Source organism: Lepus europaeus, chromosome 8 (genome assembly GCF_033115175.1).
Source record: "Lepus europaeus isolate LE1 chromosome 8, mLepTim1.pri, whole genome shotgun sequence".
Taxonomy (NCBI): domain Eukaryota; kingdom Metazoa; phylum Chordata; class Mammalia; order Lagomorpha; family Leporidae; genus Lepus; species Lepus europaeus.
In genome coordinates this window covers 94,866,161-94,891,333 of record NC_084834.1, presented here as the reverse complement: position 1 = coordinate 94,891,333, position 25,173 = coordinate 94,866,161, and the positions used below count along the sequence as shown (strand labels likewise).

The window sequence follows — 25,173 nt, the reverse complement described above, 5'->3', positions numbered from 1 at the left end:
ACCAGATGAAAGGGTCAGATCATAATGCAAGTCACCCACAAATGCATCTCATGGTTTATTTTCCAGGCAAATGTCAGAGGCATCGTATTTGTGTCTTTATGATAGTCATTCTTAAAAATTCATTTGGGCTCTGCTGAAATAGTTTCAGTGTTATTTTTTCTCCTATCTATACAATATTACCCCCATCAAGCTGTTCTGAGGTCCCGACCATCTTACTCCTATATCTGACTTGTATCATATATTTCTAAGTGCTAAAGATACACAGAAATAAACCCAGAAGTTTTGGCTGACATTTTCAGATTTTGAAAACAGCATTTTGATACCGAGTTAAGCTTCAGAACGTGATAGTGCTAGACATCTGAGACTCAATTCTCCTTGCTGAAACACAGTGACTTCATTTTTCCCGCATACCTGAGTAACGTACTGAGCTGGAAGCACTGCGTAGCCCACGTTCCCTGTTCCTGGAGCTGGTGCCAGCACAGTGCCTGGTGGCAGGTTGGTGAGGTTGGGTTGGATCTGTGGCAGTGGTGTGGCAGGCATGATTAACCGCTGCTGGGGCTGGCTAGTAGTCACTATTTGTGAACTTGGATTGATTGGCTTGGGGACGACCTAAAAATAAGGGAAACATCAATAATAAAAAAATATTTTTACAGCTGCTTAGTTCAGTAGAAGTCTCTTGTACCTAACTCATAATTTTCTTTTTTTTTTTTTTTAGAGGCAGAGTGGACAGTGAGAGAGAGAGACAGAGAGAAAGGTCTTCCTTTTGCCGTTGGTTCACCCTCCAATGGCCGCCGCGGTTGGCGCGCTGCGGCCGGCGCACCGCGCTGATCCGATGGCAGGAGCCAGGCGCTTATCCCGGTCTCCCATGGGGTGCAGGGCCCAAGCACTTGGGCCATCCTCCACTGCACTCCCTGGCCACAGCAGAGAGCTGGCCTGGAAGAGGGGCATCTGGGACAGGACCAGTGCCCCAACCGGGACTAGAACCCGGTGTGCCGGCGCCGCAAGGCGGAGGATTAGCCTAGTGAGCCGCGGCGCCGGCCCTAACTCATAACTTTCAATGTGAACAGTAAATTGTTTGGAAGAGACTGAGAAGAGAAGTCACATGATACTCACTTGTTTGACAGTCTGAGCTGGAACAATTGGAACTGACATCCGCACTGGGGTAGTATTAACAACCACTGGCTTTGCTTTTTTTAAAAAGGAAAAAAAAAATGAACAATTTATTTATAGAAATAATACTTAAAACAGTTATAAATACTTAGCTTTCCTGTGTTATCTTCATGAAGGAGCTAAAGAATCCCACTTGTTTCCCACTATGAGCAATCTCTAATCAGGATAGTGGTTCAAAATCGATCCTCCCAAGGTCGCTACAGTCCATCCACTGTAAGAGGGGCTCTTTTGGGGACCCACACTATGGTGCAGAAGGTTAAGCTTCCACCTGCAGTGCCAGCATCCCAAACGGGCACCAGTTCAAGTTCCAGCTGTTCCACTTCCAACCTAGCTCCCTGCTAACGCACCTGGGAAGGCAGCACAAGATGGCCCAAGTCTTTAGGCCCATGCACCCACATTGGAGACCCAGCTGGAGTTCCTGGCTCCTGGCTCCTGGCTTTGGCCTGGCCCAGCCTCAGCCATTTAGCCATTTGGGGGAGTGAATCAGAGGATGGAAGATCTCTTTCTCTACCTTTCAAATAAATAAATCTTTTTTTTTTTTTTATTTTTGACAGGCAGAGTGGACAGTGAGAGAGAGAGAGACAGATCTTCCTTTTGCCGTTGGTTCACCCTCCAATGGCCGCTGCGGCCAGCGCACTGCGGCCGGCGCACTGCGCTGATCTGATGGCAGGAGCCAGGTGCTTATCCTGGTCTCCCATGGAGTGCAGGGCCCAAGCACCTGGGCCATCCTCCACTGCCTTCCCGGGCCACAGCAGAGAGCTGGCCTGGAAGAGGGGCAACCGGGACAGAATCGGTGCCCTGACCGGGACTAGAACCCGGTGTGCCGGCGCCGCAAGGCAGAGGATTAGCCTATTGAGCCGTGGCACTGGCTTAAATAAAATAAATCTTAAAAAAAAAAAAAAAAAAGAGGCTTTAAAGTCCTAAGATCTATGGGGTTCAACCCCCAGCTCTGCTACTTTCTAAACACATTTACTTTCTTTGCCTATATCCTCACCTGCAATATGAGCAGTATCTACCTTATAGAGTATAAGGATTAAGTGTGTTAGTTCATGAAAATTGATTAGAACAGTACCCAACAAATAGCAAGTGCTCAACAAGAGTTGCCATTACTGTCACTGTTGTTGTTATTATAGCATCACTACTATATAAATGGCACTGTAGCCATTGTTTTGGGGAAGCGAAAATACAAGGCACCTGCTCTCAAGGAGATCACACTCTAGCCCAATTGATTAGGCAAGTACCCAAATGCGATCAACACGACTAAAGAAGATGAAGCGCTGTGGGAGTTCACAGGAGAGAGACTATTCATCGCGCTGCCCAAGGCTGGGACGAAGGAGACAGTGCATGGAGGGTGGAATGTGGAGGTGGGCCCTGATCCACAGGCAGGCCCCAGAGAGGGCACACAGCCGGAGAAGGGCATGCCAGGCAAAAGCAGAGGCCTAAGTGCAGGTGCAACCCTGGAAAGCTGCAAAGCATCTTCACATGATGCTGCTGAACAGACCAGTCCGGCTGGGACCTAGGGTTAACACAAACAAACACGGGCAAAAAGGCAGATGGCAGGCATTCTGTTGAGGACCTTGGATGTCAGCGTGGAGGTCTTGGTGTTTAATCTGTTTTTGTAGTTCAGTAGGGAGAGAAGTTTCTGGGGACATTTAAGTACTGGAATATTACTGGACTGGTACAGAAAGAAACTTATTTGACAGCAGTGTGTAAAATGGGATTGAGTTGCAAGAAATAAGACAAATCAGAAGAGCACAAAAGTATGGGTTTGGGGTAACAGCATTAGTAATGAAGGGAGCAAGTAGACCCAAGAGATCTGGAACACGACTTAGTAACCACTCAATGTCGGCACCAATGGGTATCTGGGAAGGATGAGTAAGTCGTTGCCAAGTGACTAAGCAAATGACAGTTATTTGAACAAAAAACTCAAGGACAAGCTGACTTGAAGGGAGGATGAAATCTGACCAGGAGAAATGCTGGGATGAAACTCAGGAAAGAGGTTGTTGTGTTCAGATGTAAAGAAGAGCAAACTTTAAAACTGCTCATGGCATTCCCAGTCTACAGGAGGGACCTAAAAGGGTAGAAAGGACATCTCTTCAGCTTTCATTTTTGCCAGAGTAAGGCCTGGAGATTGATCTGAGACAGAAGTTGAGATAAGGGAATCTAAATTGCTTTGGACAGTAAGTGAAAATGAATACTTCCTTGGACAGAAAGGCTATTGTGGCATGATCAGACTTGACTTTTGAGAGGGATTGGAGGGTGGATGGCTAAAGATAAAACTGAGGGGCTGGTGCTGTGGCACAGCGGGTTAAAGCCCAGGCCTGCAGTGCCGGCATCCCATATGGGCGCCGGTTCTAGTCCTGCTGCTCCTCTTCCGATTCAGCTCTCTGCTATGGCCTGGGATAGCAGTAGAAGATGGCTCAAGTCCTTGGGCCCCTGCACTGCATGAGAGACCTGGAAGAAGTTCCTGGCTCCTGGCTTCGGATCAGCACAGCGCACCGCTGTAACACGCTGGCCGTAGCAGCCACTTGGGGGGGGTGAACCAACAGAAGGAAGACCTTTTTCTCTGTATCTCTCTGTCTAACTCTGCCTGTCAAAAAAAAAAAAAAAAAAAAGAAAAGAAAAGAAAAAAAGATAAAACTGAGTCCGGGAAGGAAATATTAGAAAGAGGATGCTCTGATCAAAGAGGCAGCAGGCTGCGCCGCAAGGCAACAAGCGAGAGAATAGAAGTACCCCAGAAAATGAGGGCTGCACAGCTCTGTGAAGATACTATAGTCCAGGACACTGCACACTTTCAAAAGTGAATGCTGGGGACAGCGCTGTGGCGCACTGTGTTGATGCCCTGGCCTGAAGCGCCAGCATTCCATGTGGGCACCGGTTCAAGACCTGGCTGCTCCTCTTCCAATCCAGCTCTCTGCTATGGCCTGGGAAAGCAGTGAAAGATGGCCCAAATCCTTGGGCCCCTGTACCTACGTGGGAGACCTGGAAGAAGCTCCTGGCTCCTGGCTTCAGATCAACTCAGATCCGGCAGTTGCGGCCACCTGGCCACAATCGGATGGAAAACCTCTTTCTCATCTCTACCTCTCCTCTCTCTGTGTAACTCTTTCAAATAAATAAAATAAATATTTTTTTAAAAAGTCAATGCTATGGCATGCATGAATTATCTCTCAATAAGGGTATGATTCACAAAGCGCATATGACCATGAAGTATAGCAGCAGTGACATATGATAGGAATTTGAAGTTGTTGCTGTTCTGATTCTCTTTGCTTGCAGCCAAGCATCAGGAAAATTCTAATAACCATTGCAGATGAGACTCCACAACATTAACAAGAAATGAAAGGTGAGCCAGAAATCACGTGGTGGCACAGGAGAGTGTACTCCCTCCTCCACCTGCTTCCTGGAGAGGTGACGATGTCACTGTTCTGAGCACACAGAGCAATATGTAGTGAGATGTACTAGCTCCTGGTCAAAGGGGTCTGACCTGCCCCTGGTCACCTCAAACAGGGGTAATGTCCCTGCTCCCACCCTGCACAAGCATCACACACACACACTCCTAAAAAACCCAGGAACTCAAGTTTACATAGGCTTGGCATCTGTACACTTGGGGGAAGGAAGACAACATGAAACAAAGTGGTCAGGAAAGAGAACACTATAAACACACGGGGAAAGGGCTATTATATAACTGGGTCCTCAGTCTGTATTTTCTCTTCTTCCTCACCTCAGTGCACAGAGTTAACTATCACTGTGGTTGGCATAATCTTTGACATTTTTAGTATTTAACAGGAACTATGGGCAGTCTTTTAGAACATCCTATTTGCAAATTTTGGAAACCATAACTGCAAGTGTTGCAGGCTTTTTAATATCTTTAAACTGATTTCCTCCCTCTCCAAGATGGAGTCTCCTGCGTTCCAGTATGCTGCTTGCCACAGAACCAGCAATGAGCAGGCTGGAACCTTTGAACACTGGCTCTTGTTCAGCTTTCTAGGGAAGCCCAATCCCTTTTGGCATTTAAGTAAGTACCTCTTGGGAAATTAGGCCCTCAGAAAGACACATCAATACATTTGATGAACTAAAGCAACAACATAATGTATCTTCAATAAAACTGTAAACTTAAATTATTATTCTTGCAAGATAACATATACTATATATATCCAGACCTTTTATGGCACAGGAGAGAAAGACAAAAATATAAGTGGATAAAAGAAAAACTGCATAGGTGGGTGAGTGGGTATAGAGAGAGGGAGGTGACAGAAACGGGAGGCAGTGAGAACAGAGATGATATTGGAACACAAAAAGGAAGATACAGGATGGCAGAAGCAGGGTGCAGGACCGCCAAGACACAAACAGAAAGAGGGGAGAGAGAGGCAGGAAGATAGGCACGAAGTTGGCAGAGAAGGTACCAGGAAATATATTAGAATTATGAAACATCCAACCACCTCTCTACTCTCCCTACATCTCCAGTTCCCTATTGTAGCATACCCAAGGTTTAGTCCAGTTAATGAGTAAACCAGTGTGCGCATCACACTGGAAATGGGTTCTCAGGGTTCTGTACCCTTACACACACACACTATAACCAATTGGATGAGTATCTCATGACTGCTTTAAGTGGACTGGATTTGTAGCACTTCTCTTAGGGCCCTGCTAAGTGTAAATACTGAAAGAATATAAAGCTTGCCTTAGCAATATGCAGGTTTTCCTTCTCCCTTATTAGGATCACTATGATAAAGATTTTCTTCCAAAGTTAGTTTGAAGGGAGATTAAAACATTATTGCTTGATATGTAGAATTTAATAGAATATATGACAAAAAGAAATAGCTTTTCTCTCCTGTAGTTTCTTTCAGGTGAACTAAGCATCAACAATGGGCAGCTCCAAGCTTTTGAACTTTTAACAAAAATGGAAAAGTAACCATCTGGTCCTTAATTCCTCTATTCATTTTCTATAAACAATAAATCATTCAGTTGCCATCAGTTGGTTTTTGAAACTGCTGGACAGAAAGCAGTCTTTCAAGGAAAAACTTATGCCATAACCTATAAGCTCCCCTGATCCTTTTAAGTCATTCAATTTTTTGGAAAAGTAGACAAATATGGAGAAAGGTTAAGTATGTGTCTGTGTATCAAGTGTAAAAATAGTTAACAAGAAAACAGAAGGATAACAAAGAACACCCTCTAGGAAAAATACAACTGAGTAAACTAGTAGAGCACTGTAATTGCTTCTTGTTAGTAATTACAGATTCCACCTCAGTAAAAGGTGAATGATATTAGGTTCTTATTTTATTTATTTCAACTGACCCACACTTTATCAAGGGGCTACATAGTTAAGAAAACAAAATAAATAAGTTGGTCCATCTGAATCTGTCCCACTGGCAAAAATCACATTTTTTAAAGGTTTATTTATTTGAAAGGCAGAGTGTCAGAGACAGAGAGAGAGTATCTTTTGTCTGCTGGTTCTCTCCCCAAATGGCACAACAGCAAGCACAGTGCCAAGATGGAGAAGGAGCCAAGAACTCCATCTGGGTCTCCCAAGTGGGTGGCAGGAACTCAAGCACTTGAACCATCATCTGTGCTTCCCAGGTACATTAGCAGGAGCTGCATTAGAAGTGGAGAAGCCAGTATACCAATCGGCACTGAGATACGGGATGTGGATACCCAAGTGGCAGCTTAACCCACTGCACCATAACGCCTGCCCCCAAAATGGCAGGTTTGAAAATCAGCACTAAAATGGCTAACCACAAATGAATGAATCATTATGATCACCCTGTATTACAGAACAGTGTACCCACCTCCAGCAGAATGAAATACTACAGTTAGATGCAACCACAATTTTTAACTGCCTTCTACGACCACAGCTGACTCAAACTGCCCGCTAAAGTGCCACACTTACCCAGGACTTCAGCAAGAAAAGGACCACATTCTGCAGTCATGTTAAAACAGTAAGTACTACTTGGGGAAAAACGGTTACTAACCTTGCTGAAGCGGCTGCGTATTTGTACTGGGATTCTGACTGGCTGGCTGTGTGGAGCTACTGGCTGTTGTGGCAGTAACCAGGCGCACATAATGAAACTTGCTTCCAGGCACTTGAATCTGCTGGACATTGGGAGCAGTTGCCAGAGGAATAATCGTCTTAAACTGAGAGGTGCTCACTCCTCCAACAGTGATGGTCTGCACAGCCGACTTCACCGCCTAGGAGACAATACAACACAACACGGTTGTTCATCTGGAATTTGACTTTTCTTCTGCTTTTAACTTGGGACACTCTCCCAAGCAATAAAGTATGTTCCCGTATTTCATCAGAAGCTGTTGAAAGGAAATCCTGTTCAAAGAGAAAGGAAGATAATAGTAATGAATACAAGTTTGAAACCGAAATTAATGAGTTCTACTTTCTCTAGTAAACTCCCCATCTTGATATTCCACCAGATTACCAGGTCAAGTGACTTGCTATAAAGAAATCATTACTTAATTTGCAAGAACTAGTTTTGTTAATATCAGGGAAAACAAATAAACTTATAAACTCTCAGAATTAAGTTCCACTTCAATAGGAAGAAAATAAAGATACTTGGCTTTATTTCTTTTATTTTTTTAGGAGGGAGGGTCTTTATTTCTACCCACCAAATTAAGTAAACATATTTTATATTCACATGCTCTAAAAGCCCATCTTCTACCCTCCTTCAGTCTAGACAACTGTGAAAGGCTTGTAATACTTCCTAGATACAGAAGTACCTATTAGCATACAGGCAGGAAGCCAGATTCAGTCCACAATTAGCCCAGTTTTGGTTGTATAAGGGACAGTTACCAATCTTGGGTAGATCAGATCTGAGTCAACACAATCGTTTTCATTAATTTTAATCCTTTCCTTCAGTCTGACAGAAAGCAGTGGGTCTTCCTCAAACTCTGCATGAAACACCAGGCAAAGCAAAGCAAGAATCTCCTGATGTCCTACTGTGCTGCACTCTGTCGTCCAAAGCAAGGCCACGGGATACACTCTAGCAGCACAGCATCACCTGTATCTTATGACAGACCTGGAATTCACACATGCATGTATCATTACAGTATGTAACTGCATACAGATTATATCCCCACCTATTCCACAAGAAGCCCTCATGCTAAAAGACAAGGGACATATGATGGAGGAAACATGTATTCACTACATGCATAGTCATTTACAAAGGAAGAATTCTGACATTTTTTAAAATTCCATATAAGCCCAGGGGAAAACCACAAATGCTATTTAGTAAGGGTATTCTCTTGCAGTTTCAGAGGATTACTTCAGCATCAAATAATTCACAAAGTATGAGGCTGAGGCACCAAAAAGCAGTTTCAAAATAAAGGTAAGAATGACCAGAGCAGTCCATGAGTTAAATGACAACCAAAAGGCAAGAGATAAAAGTATAAATATGCAACCTACTGAACAAGCAATCAGTCTACGAGACAAATATGTACAATGGCACAAGAGTCCATCTCTGTCCTCAAGATGGAAAAAAAAATTACCATAAGATATAAGGTGCTTCAAATATAATAGTCACATTTATTAGCTATTTAATACACACCTAGGATTGTGCTAAAAATTTCTACAGAAGACTACTGATTGAAATCTAGCCATAACATGATTAGATGGACATAGTATTGTACAAGTATGGGGGTTAATCAATTTTGCTTGGTTTACTTTTTCTATCTCCTCCTTGAAAAATAAGTTTTATCATGTATATTTAAGCACACACATGAAGCTAAGGGATACAAATAGATAATAAAATGGTTACTATAGGGAAGCAAGTGAATGTATCCATCTTCTCACACAGCTGTTCATTTTTGTTTCTTTTTGTGGCAAGAGCAGCTAAAATCTACTCACTTAGCAGGAAACCTAAATACAATACCATTTTATTCCTTATGGTCCTCACTTTGATCACTGCATACATCTGCTACTTTATATCCTCTGGTCGTTATCTCTTGCCCCCGAACATATTTGCTACCTATTGCTCTACTTTCTATATCTGTATATTTGACTTTTGAGGGGAAAAAAAAAAACAAAACAGTTGGGGCTGGCTCTGCGCCGTAGCAGGTAAAGCCGCCACTTGCAGTGCTGGCATCCCATATGGGCACCGGTTCCAGTGAAGCAGAGGATGGAAGACCTCTCTTTCTCTGCCTCTCTAACTCTGCCTTTCAAATAAATAAATAAATAAATCTTTTTTTTTTTTTAAAGAGTTCACATATATAAGAAATCATGCAATATATTCTCGGCATGTCTAACTTATTTCACTTAGTGTAATGCTCTCCAGATTCCATCATGTTATAGCAAATGCCAGGACCTTATTAAGACTAAATAATATTCCATTGTATGTGGCAACTTCAAAAAGTTTAAGGAATACGGAATTAAAAGATGCTTATTTTGGTGCAAAAAATTTGAAATCCATGCAATTTTTCATAATATGCATTTTCTACAAACTTTTGGAAGACCCCCTTGTATATAATACCATACATTTATATCACACACACAGTTTATTCATCTGTCAAGGTGTGTTTCAATCTTGTCTATTGAAAATGCTGCAATGAACATGGGAGTGCAGATATCTTTACAAAGTACTCATTTCACCTTTTTGGGTATACACCCAGGAGAAGGACTGCTGGGTCATATGGTAGCTCTATTTTTTTATGTCTTTAGAAACCTCCATACCATTTTCCATAATGGCTTCAACCAATCTACGTTCCCAATAACAGAACACAAGAGTTCTCTTGTAGCTAGTGCTGTGGTGTAGACGGTTAAGTCTCTGCCTGTAGTGCCAGCATCCCGTAAGAGTACTGACTTGGTTGCTGGCTGCTCTAGTTCTGATCCAGCTGTCTGCTATGGTCTGGGATAGCAGTAGAAGATGGCCCAAGTCCTTGGGCACCTGTACCCACATGGGAGACCAGGAAGAAGCTCCTGGCTCCTGGCTTCGGCCTAGGCCAGCCCTGGCTGTGGCAGCCATTGATCTCTCCCTCTCTCCCTCTCTCCCTCTCTCCATTATTTCTGCTGTTCAAATAAATTTTTAAAATAATATATTAGGGCTGCTTCTGTGGAATGGCAGGTAAAGCCGCAGTGTGGTGTGCCATATGGACACGGGTTTGAGTCCTGGCTGCTCCTCTTCTGATCCGGCTCTCTGCTACGGCCTGGAAGGCAGTCCACATCCTCACCAGTACTTATCTTTTGAGGGTTTGTTAAAACCATCCTAATGCGAGGTGGTACCCGACAGAGGCTGGGGCTTGCACTTCCCTGATGATTACTGATACTGAGCACTGTTTCATGTCCATTGACTGTTTTTAGGTCTCTTTTGAGAAATGTCAATTCAGGTCCTTTGTCCATTTTTTAATCAGTTTATTTATTTTTCTTCTATTGAGTTGTATAAGCTCGTTATAAATTTTAGATTTTAACTTCTTATCAGGTATATGTTTGCAAATATTTTCCCCAATACCACAAGGCTACTGTTTCATTTTGCTGTTTACTTTGTTGTGCAGAAACTAGCTTGATGCAGTTCCATGTATTTATTTTTGCTTTTGTAGCCTGAATTTTGGTGTGATAGCTCAAATAGCATTGAAAAAATGGTCACAATGCCAGACCTTGAAATGCTTTTTAAAATTGCGAAAATGTTTATACAGTTTATCATTATGAGTTTGTTTATATAATCCTAATTTCCAAACTTAGGTTGCTGAAATAAACAAACATACCAAGAAGCAAATTTTCAAGCTTTAAAACATTTGTAGGGGCTAGCACTGTGGCGTAGTAGGTAAAGCCACCGCCTGCGGAGCTGACATCCCATATGTGTGCTGGTTTGAGTCCTGGCTGAGCTCCAATTCGGATCCAGCTCTCTGCTGTGGCCTGGGAAAGCAGCAGAAGATGGCCCAAGTCCTTGGGCCCCTGCACCCATGTGGGAGACCCGGAGAAAGCTCCTGGCTCCTGGCTTTGGGTCGGGGCAGCTCTGGCCATTGCGGCCAGTTGCGGAGTGAACCATCGGATGGAAGACCTCTCTCTATCTCTGCCTCTCTGTAACTCTGCCTTTCAAATAAATAAATAAATCTTTAAAAAAAAAAAAAACAACAAAACATTTGCAAGGTAAAAGATAAATGAGAAAGTAAAAAAAATAAATATTATATGTATTAAATGACTACTGACAGTCAAACCTTGTGATGGCTCTAAGAAATGATATATATTTGTGTGTATATATGTATTCTTGACATTTGTATGTATGAGTATATATATTAAACATTCCTGCACCAAAATAAAATTGTATTTGTAAAATAATTTTATTTTTTAATTGTTTGGGCTGGGGAGAGAGAGAGAGAGAGAAATATTGCAACCACTGGATCAATCCCCAAATGCCTACAATAGCCAGGGTTAAGCCAGACCTCTCACATGGGTGGCAGAGATCCATCAACCTGAGCCACTCATCACCTGCTGGTTCCTACAGTGTGTACCATGAGGAAGTTAAAGTGGAGCCAGGACTTGAACCCAAGCACACTGCAATGGCACACAGGTATCCCCAGTGGTAGCTTAACTACTGTACCAAATGCTTATCCTAAACTTATCTTTTAAATCCACTTTTCCACACATTTTTTTAAGATTTTATTTATTTGAAAGAGTTACACAGAGAGAGAAGGAGAGGTAGAGGTAGAGAGAGAGAGAGAGAGAGAGAGGTCTTCTATCTGTTGGTTCACTCCCCAGTTGGCAACAATGACTGGAACTGTGCCCATCTGAAGCCAGGAGCCAGGAGCTTCCTCTGGGGATTCCAAAGCAGGTGCAGGGGCCCAATGACTTGGGCCATCTTCTGCTGCTTTCCCAGGCCACAGCAGAGAGCTGGATCCGAATTGGAGCTTCAGGCCAGGGCATTAACCCGCTGCATCACAGCGCCGGCTCCAACACCTATGTTGTAACATGAGGTTACTTTAAAAAGTGTGTGGAGGTGTCGGCACTGTGGCATAGCAGGTAAGGCCACCGCCTGCAGTGCTGGCATCCCATATGGGTGCCAGTTTGAATCCTGGCTGCTCCACTTCTGATCCAGCTCTCTGCTATGGCCTGGGAAAGCTTTGGAAGGTAGCCCAAGTCCTTGGGGCCCTGCACTGGCTTGGGAGACCTAGAAGAAGCTCCTTGCTCCTGGCTTTTGGATTGGTGCAGCTCTGGCTGTTTTGGCCAGTTGGGAAGTGAACCAGTGGATGGAAGACTTCTCTCTTATCTCTGCCTCTCCTTTCTCTCTGTGTAACTCTTTCAAATAAATAAATAAATCTTAAAAAGAAATAAAGAAATGTCTTTGATGAAAGCTGACATTTCTAATCAATAGAAAATAATGAACTATTTAGTAAATAATGTGAATTAACTATCTGGTCTGATTTAATCTCCTAAAAAGTAAAATCAAAACTAGTATGCAGACATAACGGGGCCAAAATTGTGCCATAGGGGATAAAGCCACCACCTGTGATGCCAGCATTGCATGTGGGCATTAGTTCGAGACCTGGCTGTTTCGCTTCTGATCTAGCTCCTGCTAATACACCTGGGAAAGCAGTGGAAGATGTCCCAAGTACTTGGGCCCCTGCACCCACGTGGCAAATCACGAAGAAGCTCCTGGCTTCAGCTTGGCGCAGCCCTGGCTTTTGCAGCCTTTTGTGGACTGAACCAACAAATGAAACACACACACAACCTCTCTCTCTCTCTCTCTCTCTCTAACTCTGCCTTTTAAATAAATAAAATAATTTTTTTAAAAAAGAAGACATATAGAGAATAGAATAAACAGTCCAAAAAAAACCCCTCACATTTGTGGTCAAATGTTTTCAACAAGAGTGTCAAATTCATTCAACAGGGAAAAGACAATCCTTTTAAACAGATGATGATAAGATAAGCTGACATCCACATACAAAAGAATGGAGTTTGATCCTTGTCTAACACTATACATGGGGCCAGCGCTGTGGCATAGCAGGTAAAGCCACCACCTGCACACCATCTGTGTGTTGGCATCACATATGGCTGCTGGTTTGAGTCCTGGCTGCTCCTCTTCCGATCCAGCTCTCTGCTATGGTCTGGGAAAGCAGTAGAAGATGGCCCAAGTCCTTGGGCCCCTGCACCCATGTGGGAGACCCAGAAGAAGCTCCTGGCTCTTGGCTTCAGATCCACTGGGGAGTGGACCAGTGGACGGAGTACCTCTCTCTCTCTGCCTCTCCTTCTCTCTCTGTGTAACTCTTTCAAGCAAATAAATAAATAATGGTGGCCATTTGAGGAGTGAACCAACGGAAGGAAGACCTTTCTCTCTGTCTCTCTCACAGTCTATTCTACCTGTCAAATAAATAAAAAAAAAGAAAGAAAGAAAAGCCTGGTTTAAGTCCTGGCTCCTCCACTTTTTTTTTTTTTTTTAAAGATTTATTTATTTATTTGAAAGGCAGAGTTACAGAGAGGCAGAGGGAGAAGTAGAGAGATCCTTCATCCACTGGTTCACTCCCCAAATGACCGAAACAGCCAGAGCTGGGCCGATCCAGAGCCAGAAGCCAGGAGTTTCTTCCGGGTCTTGTATGTGGGTACAGGGGCCAAGGTCTTGGGCCATCTTCTACTGGTTTCCCAGGCCATTGCAGAGAGCTGGATTGGAAGTGGAGCAGCCGGGACTCAAACTGGCACCCAAATGAGATGCCAGGACTGCTGGTGGCAGCTTTTACCCTCTACACCACAGCGCCAGGCCCTCCTCCACTTCTGTCTAGCTTTCTCTTAAAGCATATCCTGGGAGGCAGTAGAGAGATGATGGCTCAAATGGTTGGGTCTCTGCCACCCATCTGGGAGACCCAGAATGAGCTCTGGGTTCTTGGCTCCAGGTCTAGTTGTTGCAGGTATTTGGGAAATGAATCAGCTGATGGGCGTGTTTGCTATCTCTCTCTCAAATAAAATAAATAAATCTTAAAAAAAAGTGGAAACATTCTTTACAGAAAATTGTTAACATAATAAACCTTAAGTATATTTTGCCACAACAAAAAATGAGAATATTCATTTTCAGGATGAGTTATGAAAATCAGAATAAAAATGATAGATTTGTAAACGTATCAAGATAGACATTTAGAACTAGATCTCAATTCAAACAGTCAAAAATAAGATAGGAAAATGTGAACACTAACTAACTACTTATTGATATTAAAGGAAGGTGGGTAAGGTTTTTTTGTAAAAATTTTTAAAATGTATTTATTTATTTGAAATGCAGAGTTAGAGAGAGAGAGGGAGCGGCAGAGAGACAGATTTCTTCCATCTGCTGGTTCACTCCCTAAATGGTCTCAATGGCTAGGGCTGGGCCAGGCTGAAGATAGGAGGCTGGAGCTTCTTCTGGGTCTCCCAGATAGATGCAGGGGCACAAGCACTCAAACCATCCTCTGCTGCTTTCCCAGGCCATTAGCAGAGAGCTAGACTGAAAGCAGAATAACTGGGGCTCAAAACAGCACCCACATGGCATCCAGGCAATAGCTTAACCTGCTATGCCACAACGTTGGACCCAGTTTTTTTTTTTTAAGTATTATTTTATTTATTTGAAAGATGGAGTTACAGAGAGAGGTAGAAACAGAGAGAGAAGTCTTCCATTCTGTTGGTTCACTCCCCAAATGACTGCAACAGCCAGGAGCTGATCTGAAGCCAGAAGCCAGGAGTCTCCTCCAGGTTCCCCACACAGGTGCAGGGGCCCAAACACTTGTGCCATCCTCTAATGCTTTCCCAGGCCATAGCAGAGAGCTGGATCAGAAGAGGAGCAGTTAGGACTCAAACCGGCACCCATATGGGATGTCGGTGCTGCAGGCTGGGGCCTTAACCTACTGCGCCACAGCGCTGGCCCCGCAGTAAATTTTTTCTTAAGTGCTCATAACTTTTAGAAAGTAATAATAAATCTATAGATAAAATTATATAATTAAAAATCATATATAAAAGCATAAAACAGTTCTAACATATATATATAACACAGAAGAAAGAAATTTCTCATTTGTTTATGACTTCTACTCCTTTACTCTTGCTGATAGATTTGAAGACCTATGTACAAAATAAAAATTCAAGTAACAGAATAATTAGAGCCCTTATTCTGTAGTCATCTCAGCTCCAACTCTTACAACAACCTGTCAGTTTATTAGGAAAACAGATTCCTTCCACTTCACCACAGTTCAATCATGCACGAGTTTCAGAGCAAAAGGAAAAGCAATCAACTCCTGAAACCACTTCCCTAAATCTGCTCGAATATTCAACTTTGCAATACAGTCATTGCTGATCACTTCCTGCCGGGATATCCACAAAACACACTCAGTCAGCCTTCTGATTCCAGCCTTTACCTGCCTTGAATGCACCTGCCACACAGTGCCTAACAGTTTGCTTTTACTTCCTGCTTTTGTTATAGCGCGGCTCAGAAACACCCCAGGTGTCTTCATTTGATGATAAAATGAAGCCATCTTTGTTTTGCTTTGAAGATTATCCATATCTGGCCTTAGGTTTATATTCTCCCCTTACCTTCCAAAGCAGACTAATTCCAGTCAAAGGGGCGTCCACCTGTGGTACCCACCTCACCTCCCGATCGTCACTCTCATGGCAACACGTGCTCTGCCTCACAGCTACGTGAGCTTGGCGGTGCGTTCTCCAGCCACCCCCACTGTGGCTGACTCCCCTTGTGCCATCACCTTTCTTTTCTCCATTTTCCAGCACTGGTTAACTACTTGATTCATTTCTACCATCCATACCCTTCAGGTCCCACGTGTCTATTTTTTTTACTGTTCCCCCACAAAGAGCACATCCTAACCCCCAGTAGGCCTTCAACAAATCCTTGCTGAATGGAGAGTGAAGGAACACCGGGACTTCTCCATCTTTGCTCTGGACATATTTTCCCTCTGAACATTTCTATCACCTGGTCTATATCACACACTATAACACGTATTTCATTACTCACTGTTCTACTTGCAGTCAAGTTTGTCTGCCTAACCACCATAAACGCCTCTGTAGTTCACACAGCCTCAAGAGAGGGGCCCACAGGCCTCAATAGTTGATAGTCACTGATAATTACAGCATGGAAGAATGTCTCTTTATAACAGACAGCTTTCTTCATTGTTCAGGCTCTCGTTCTCTGCCTAACAAATGCCAAGTATCTGAGATAATGTTACACGTTCATGTATCAATATAGATGATTATGCAACAGACTCCTTGGTGCTAATTAAAATCCATATTCTCTTCTGCTTCCCAGCACAGAATCATCTTGTATTTCCTAGCTTTTGTGCTAAGGTCAGGCCATGCAACCGAGCTGTAGTTGGTGAAACGCATGGATCCAATAGGCACACCTGCAGGTCTGCTTCATAAAAGCCTCCCCTACATGCCTTTTCCTCTCCCAGCTCACTGCCAGGGAGATAACTACCAGGGACATGGGAATTACTCAGCCAACTGCACTTCCAGCTTCTTGTAAATATTAGTTTTCTAAGATAAAACTGCTCCACCACTTTTTAAAGTGTAATCAATGGAATCAAATCAACATAGTAATCTGGTGCTCACCATTATCCACTGCATCTGTTCAAAAGATTTATTTATTCAAAAGGTAGAGCAACAGGGTGGGGGAGTGCGAGGGGGGGTACTGCAAGACAAAGAGAAAGAGAGAGATATCAATCCATTTCCCATTCGCTGGCTCACTCTCACAATGGCCACAACAGCCAGATCTGGACCAGGGCAAAGCCAGGAACCAGAAATTCCATTCTGGTCTCCCCCATGGGTGGCAGGGGCTCAAGTACTAGGGTCATTTCACACTGCCTTCCCAGGAGCATTAGCAGGGAGCTGGATCAGCGTGGAGCAGTCGGGATTCAAACCAATACCAATATGGGAATTCAATTCATACCAATATGGGAATGCTGGCATCACAAGCAGCAGCTTAACCTTCAGCATCGCAACGCTGGCACCTATCCAGCGCTTTTTTTAAAATACAAATATTGAGGGGAAGAGAGAAAGAAGAGAGAGCTTCGGACAGAGTGCTCATCTGATAGTTTATTCCCCAAAGACCTGCAACATCTGGATCTGGGCCAGGCCAAAGCTGGGAGCTGGGACCTCAGTTCAGAGCGCCCATGTGGTTGGCACAGACCTAACTACTTGAGCCATCATCTGTTACTTCTTAGGGTCCACACTAGGAGGAAGCTGGAAGCAGGACCTAGTGTTGAGACTCAAATCCAGGTACGCTGATATAGGATGCAGCTTCACCACTAGGCCAAACACAACCAGAAACTTAGATTTTTTTTCCCCTTTTCTTGTGTGAACTTGTATTTCAGTTCCACATCCTCTAAAAATTTTATTCTAGTGTATTAATTTTATTCTTAAAATAATTTAATTATACTTCTCTGAAACAAAAATATATACATAGCTTTAATTGCACAAGATTAATGACAATTATTGTACTCAATTAACTAAAGAAACAAAATGTATTATAAGTTGTGATTGTTATAGTGTAAAAATTACTTCTTGGGGCTGGCACTGTGGTATAGTAGGTCAACTCTCTGCCTGTGGGATGGTCATCCCATATGGGCACTGGTTCAAGTCCTGGCTGTTCCACTTCTGATCCAGCTCCCTGCTAATAGCTTGGGAAAGCTTTGGAGGATAACCCAAGTGCTTGGGCCCCTTCACCCATGTGGGAGACATGGAAGAAGCTCCTGGCTCCTGGCTTCAGGTCGGCCCAGCTCCGGACAGCCATTTGGGGAGAGAACCAGCAGATGGAAGACCTCTCTCCGTCTATAACTCTGCCTCTCAAATAAATAAATAATTAAAAAAAATATTCCTTGTATCTATAGATGAATGTTACATAGGACTTGAGTGAGACTGACATCGGCAACAATTATATTCCTGCTTTTAGAAATACAAACCTCAGGGGGCCAGTGTTGTGGTGTAGGTGGAGCTGCCACCTGGGATGCTGGCATCCCATGTGGGCACCTGTTCCAGTCTTAGCTGCTCCTCTTCCAACCGGTGACCTACTAATGTGCCTGGGAGAGCAGCAGAGGATGACCCAAGCACTTGGGCCCTTGCACCCATGTAAGAGACCCGGATGAAGCTTCTGGCTCCTGGTTTTGGCCTGGCCCAGCCCCAGCAATTGCAGCCATTTGGGAGTGCACCATAGATGAAGGATCTGTCTCTCTCTCTATACTCTGCCTTTCAAATAAATAAAAATAAATTTAAAAAATTGTTCTCACAGATAATGTTAATGTGAACAGAATAAATTTTTTTTTTTAATTTTTTTTGACAGGCAGAGTGGACAGTGAGAGAGAGAGACAGAGAGAAAGGTCTTCCTTTTTCCGTTGGTTCACCTCCTAATGGCCACCATGGCCGGCGCACTGCGCTGATCCAAAGCCTGGAGCCAGGTGCTTCTCCTGGTCTCCCATGGGGTGCAGGGCCCAAGCACCTGGGCCATCCTCCACTGCCCTCCCGGGCCACAGCACAGAGCTGGACTGGAAGAGGAGCAACTAGGACAGAATCTGGCGCCCCGACCGGGACTAGAACCTGGTGTGCCGGCGCCACAGGCGGAGGATTAGTCTAGTGAGCCGTGGCGCTGGGCTGAACAGAATATTTATTATAATAAATATTAATAGTTTGACTTCCTTCTGGGTTTTATACAAAAAATCACATTGTGTTCTACTATCAAAAATTATTTTTAGGGATGGGCAGTTGGTCTTGTGGTTAAGATACCCACTGAGATGCTTGCAACCCATATGGCAGTGCCTGAGTTTGAGTCTTGGTTCCACTCCCAATTCCAGCTTCCTGCTAATGTGCACCCTGAGAGGGAGCGGGGATGGAATCAAATAGTTGGGTCCCTACAGCCCATAGGGGTGACTTGGTTTGAGTTTCTGGCTCCTGGCTTTGGCCTGGTCCAGCCTGGCTGTTGTGGGCATTTAGTAAGTGAACTAGTAGATGGAAGATCTCTGTCAGTGGACCAATTGATCTATTTGTCTCTCAAATAATCTTTTAGCTGAGAACAAAAGACTTTTTGCCAAAAATTATTAAATAAGTGCCTGGTTTATCCTGATACGTTTATAAATAGTTGGGAAACATTTTTTTTTAATTGTTAAATACCCAGACAATAATATCAATCTTGATAGAGTAATTTGGGTTGCATGGATGTACACATTTTATCTGAACTCATTCAATGGTACCCTGAAGATCTGCGTGCATCAGTATACTTAAATTTCATCTTAAAAAAAAAAAAAAAACACCAAAATTCTCTAAATTGGGGGTGGGGAACCTCTGACCCATGGGCCATATGAGGCCCATGAAATCATTTGGGCTTTCCCTATCAAGGCTACTGCAGGTAGAACTTGAAATTCAATAAATCCATAGCAGGCTAATTTTTAAGTTGATAATTTTTATAGCCTGGGAATGATGTTATAAATATCCAAATGGCAGTTGGTAGAATAAAAGTTCCCCAGTCCCACTCTAAACAAATAGAGAATTTTGTTTAGCCAATGATAAGCTTGATGAGCTCTCTATAGAAAAGTATACTCAGTATGTGCAGTTTACTTTGAAATGCATTAGAAAAATAAGATAATTAATGGATGCAAATTTAGAGAAACATATAATAAAGCAACTATAATAAAATATTGAATAGAGAATTTAATTATAGAAACTTCATAGAAATCTCCTAAGCTACCAGACCTGGAAGCAGTAAGAATTCAGGAAGTTAACCGTAGGGGCCAGCACTGTGGTGTAGAGGGTTAAAGCTGCCACCTGCAACACAGGCATCCCCCATGAGTGCTAGTTCATGTCATGATTGCTCCACTTCTGAGCCAGTTCCCTGCTAGTGGCCTGTTTTCCAAGAAAGCAGTGGAAGATGGCCTGAGTTTTGAGCCTCTGCCGCCCACATGGGAGACCCAGAGGAAGCTTCTGGCTTTGGCCTGGCCCAGCGCTGGCTGTTGTGGCCATCCGGGGAGTGAACCAGCAGATGGAAGATCTCTCTCTCTGTAACACAATTCTGACTTTCATCTTTTTTTAAAAATATTTATTTATGTACTTGACAGGTAGAGTTACGGACAGAGGAAGGGAGAGACAGAGAGGTCTTCCATCCACTGGCTCACTCCCCAACTGACCACAACAACTAGAGTTGTGCCAATCCGAAGCCAGGAGCTTCTTCCAGGTCTCCCACTGTTTTCTCAGACATCAGCAGGGAGCTGGATCAGATGTAGAGCAGCCAGGACTCGAATCTGCACCCATCTGAGATGCCAGCGCCACAGGTGGAGGCTTAACCTACTATGCCACAGAGCCGGCCCCAACCCTGACTTTCACATAATCTTTAATCTTTAAAACAAAACAAAACAAAAAGACAGAAGAAGTCAGTAGTAGTTATAGAAATCTAAGAAGTAAAACACTACTATTTAACCATACGCATGCACTGAAGTTCCTCCCATGGCAAACAAGTACATTCTAAATTGTAACCAGCTATGTGGCAGTTCACTTACTTATCACAGGCAGAATAAACAGGAAAGATTTATTGCAAAACAAACAAATAAACAAAAAAGGCTGAAAAAGAATACACTGTTGGGAAGAAGAGAAGGCAAATCTGAGATGAAATGTATGTACAGGGTGTCCAAAAGAATTTGCATTGACTCTCTATAGAGTAGGCTGTTCTTAAGAAATATTACATGGGCTGGTGCTGTGGTGTAGTGAGTAAAGCCACCACCTGCAGTGCTGGCATCCCACACGGGCACCAGTTCTAGTCCCAGCTGCTTCTCTTCTGACCTAGCTCTCTGCTGTGGCCTGGGAAAGCAGTAGAAGATGGCCCAAACCCCTGGGCCCCTGCACCCGTGTGGGAGACCTGGAGGAGGCTCCAGGCACCTGGCTTCGGATCGGCGCAGCTCTGGCCATTGCAGCCAGTTGGGGAGTGAACCAGCGGATGGGAAGACCTCTCTCTCTCTCTCTCTCTCTGCCTCTGCCTCTCCTTCTCTCTGTAACTCCAATTTTCAAATAAATAAATAAATCTTTTTTTTTTTTTAAAAAAGAAATATTATGTAAGTGTGACCAAGCCTTACATTGAAGGAATATTTACTCTTGGTAACACCAGTATTTGTGAGAAAGAAGGACTCCAGGCTACTCATCCTCATTGCCTGTATCCAATCTTCCAGAACCTAAGCTCTGGAAACCATTCAGTTCTCCAACAGTTCAAATATCCTAAACTCTTTCTGATCCAATTGCATATGAAACACCAGGTGGATTCACTCTGTGTGCCAAATCACCTACTTTTAATGCTCTACTGGTATAAACTTTAACATTTTTTTAGAATTTAATTTAAAAATCCAGATGACCATTCCAATAATGCGAGCCAAATTTAAAGATGACCCAGATATTACAACTATCAGATAAGAACTTTAAAATAACTACATTAATATCTTAACAGACCTCATGGGAAAGGTGGAAAACACACAATGAAAACAAGATGACTTTCAGCAGAGAGACTGAACCTATAAGAAACAGGCAAATGGAAATGCTAGAAATAAAAAAATTATCAGGTGAAAAAGTCATTCATCAGGCCCATTGGTAGACTACACACAACTGAGTAAAGAAGCAATACATTTAAAGATATGTCAATAGAAACTATCCAAACTAAAACAGAATGAAGAAAGACAGGAGGAACACCTCCCGAAGAGGCAGAACTACAGACAGCCCTCCATCTCCACATGTTCCGCATCTGTGTATACAACCAACCACAGACTGAAACGATTTGGATAAAAATTGCGTCATACTGTACAGGTACTGGACATGTACAAGTGCTTATTTCCTTGTTATTTCCCAAACGATATAGTAACAATTATTTGTATTGCATTTAGATTGTATTAAGCAGTAGAAGCAATCTACAGATATTTACAGTACATGGGAGGATCTGAGTAGGTTCTATGCAAATACAACATCATTTTACAATGGGACTTCGGCATCTACAGGTTTTGGTGTCTTAATGGGAAGAGGGAAGTCCCAGAGGCAGGACTGTGGGTTACAAGTCTAACATCTTTGAAAATGGAGTCTTAGAGTGAGAAGAGATAAAGAATGAGGCAGAAGAAAGATTTCAATAACAATGGACAACTTTTCCAAAAGCTGAAGACATTAATCTTCGACCTAAAAAGCTTTCAGCTCAGGATAAATATATTTAAAAAAGAAAACTACAATAACAAAACACATTTAGATGCACCATGGTCAAACCACAGATCCATTTACAAAGAGAAAATCTTAAAAGCAACCAGGAAAAAAAAATGAGAAAAAAATTTAAACATTGCAGTATCCCTTTTTTTTTTTTTGCCAGAAACTATGCAATCCAGAAGGAAAAAGATGATATCTTTAAAGTACTATCAACTTATAATTCTTTACTCACTGAAAATATTTTTCAAGAATAATGGCAAAATAAGAATTTCACAAAGATCAATTTGGGACATGCTCAATCGGACTTGCCCCAAATGGTGGAGATAGAAATGTGTCAGGGGATTCCAATTCAATCCCATCAAGATGGCATGTACCAATGCCGTCTCACTAGTCCAAGTGATCAGTTTCTGTTCACAATTGATCATAATGATAGGACTAAGAGTCAAAGGGATCACAGAAACAAGACGAGTCTCTGCAAATACTGATCGAGTTAAAAAGGGAGAGAACGCTCCAAAATGGGAAGTGGGATACACAGCAGACTCATGGAATGGCAGATGTCCTAAATAGCACTCTGGCTTCAGAATCAGCCCGTAAGGCATTCAGATCTGGCTGAAGAGCCCATGACAGTATTTTAGGCATGGAAAGCCAAGACATCTGGCAAAAAAAAAAAAAACAAACACCCTAAATGAAAGATCTCTTTGAATGAGATCCCAGTGGAAAGAACAGGTCATCAAAGAAGGAGGTACCTTTCTCTGAAGAGAGAACTTCCACTTTGACTGAGACCTTATCTAAATATGATCAGTCGGCGAACTCAAAAGGCCTCCATAGCCTTGGCAACTCATGACAAGAGCCTACGGAGATTTCTGACGCCATAAACAAGAGTGTCAAATTGTTAAGTCAACAACAGGAGTCACTGTGCACTTACTCCTCATGTAGGATCTCTGTCCTTAATGTGCTGTACATTGTGAATTAATGCTATAACTAGTACTCAAAAAGTACTTTACACTTTGTGTTTCTGTATAGGTGCAAACTGTTGAAATCTTTACTTAATATATGCTAAATTGAAGCTGGCGCTGTGGCTCAACAGGCTAATCCTCCGTCTAGTGGCGCCGGCACACCGGGTTCTAGTCCTGGTCGGGGCGCCGAATTCTGTCCCGGCTGCCCCTTTTCCAGGCCAGCTATCTGCTGTGGCCCGGGAGTGCAGTGGAGGATGGCCCAAGTGCTTGGGCTCTGTACCCCATGGGAGACCAGGAGAAGCACCTGGCTCCTGGCTTCGGATCAGTGCCGTGCACCGGCCACAGCGGCCATTGGAGGGTGAACCAACGGTAAAGGAAGACCTTTCTCTTTGTCTCTCTCTCACTGTCCACTCTGCCTATAAAAAAAAAAAAAAAAAAAAAGCTAAATTGATCTTCTGTATATAAAGATAATTGAAAATGAATCTTGATGTGAATGGAGCAGGAGAGAGGAGGGTTGTGGGTGGGAGGAAAGTTATGGGGGGGAAAGCCATTGTAATCCATAAGCTGTACTTTGGAAATTTATATTTATTAAATAAAAGTTAAAAAAAAGAATTTTACAAAGAAACAAAAGCCAACAGAATATATTATCAGTAGTCTTTCATTAAAGGAAACATTACAAACATTCTTTAGAGAGAGGTTAGATACCAGACTGACAATGGGACCTATATAAAGAAAGGAAGTGTGTAGGGTATAGTTAAAAGGAAAGTAAATAAAGTATTTTCTTCTTTTTAAATACTTTAAAAGGTAATTTGAAAATAGATCATGGGAGCAGGCAATATGGTGCAGTGGGTTAAGATGTCACTTGGGGTACCTGCATCCTGTATCGAGTACCTGTGTTCAAGTCCCTACTCCACTTCTCTCTTTTTTTTAAAAGATTTTATTTATTTATTTGAGAGGTAAAGCCACAGAGAGTGAGAGGAAGAGACGACAGAGAGAAAGGTCCTCTCTTCATTGGTTCACCCCCCTAAATGGCCACATTGTGCCGATCCGAAGCCAGGAGCCAGGTGCCTCCCCCAGTCTCCCATGTAGGTGCAGGGGCTCAAGCACTTGGGCCATCCTCCACTGGCCTCCCAGGCCAGAGACGAGAGTTGGATTGGAAGGGGAGCAGCCAGGACCAGAACTGACACCCATATGGGATGTCGGTGCTGCAGGCAGATTAAGCTACTGCACCACCACGGCAGTACCCCCTACTCCCCTTCTCGTTTAGATTCCTGCTAAAGGCACCAGCTCAAGCACTTTAGCCTATACTATCCACATGGGAGACCCAGATTGAGTTTTGGGCTCCTGGATTTTGGCCTAGCCCTGTCCTGGCCATTGAGGGCAACTGGGGAATGAATCTATAGATGAAAGATCTCACTCAATAGACAGAGAGAGACAGGGAGGGAGGTAAGAGGGAGAAAGAGAGAGAGAGAGAGGGGGGAGAGAGAGAAAGATAAATTGATCTCACTATATATCCCAAATAAAGTGCCAGCCTGAGTCCCAGCTGCTCTGCTTCCGATCCAGCTCCCTGCACGTGCCTAGGAAGGCAGAAGGTGACTTAAACACTTGGGCCCTCCTCCCATGGGGGAGACCGGGGTGGAAGTTTCAGTTTTGCCTGGCCCAGCCCCAGTTGTTGTAGCCATTTAGGAAGTGAACCAGAGGATGGAAGAGTATCTCTCTCTTTCTCTCTCTGTCACTTTGCCTTAAAAATAAATAAAAAATAAATCTTAAAAAGAAAAAGAATCAAAAATATTCAATTAACCCAAAAAAAGAAGAAAAAGAGCTAAAGAACAAAGTACAGCTGGGGCAAAGAAAGATTTAAATCTAATCTATTAATAATTATGTTAAATACAAATGCCTTGGAGCCAGCACTGTGCTGCAGCAGGTTAAAGCCCAGGCCCAGGCCGGCGCCGC

General features: G+C 43.1%; 1 protein-coding gene across 7 annotated transcripts in view; it reads right to left on the bottom strand.

The window, feature by feature from the left end:
• Positions 1–25,173, bottom strand: part of LIN54 (lin-54 DREAM MuvB core complex component) — a 101,434-nt gene that overhangs the window by 17,431 nt on the left and 58,830 nt on the right. For all 7 annotated transcript variants that reach the window (XM_062198564.1, XM_062198562.1, XM_062198567.1 and 4 more), the window contains 3 exons: positions 7,134–7,350; positions 1,114–1,187; positions 412–609 (listed from right to left, as the gene is read on the bottom strand). In XM_062198564.1, coding sequence (XP_062054548.1) covers positions 412–609; positions 1,114–1,187; positions 7,134–7,350 — 489 coding nt within the window. The remainder of the gene's footprint in view (positions 1–411; positions 610–1,113; positions 1,188–7,133; positions 7,351–25,173) is intronic.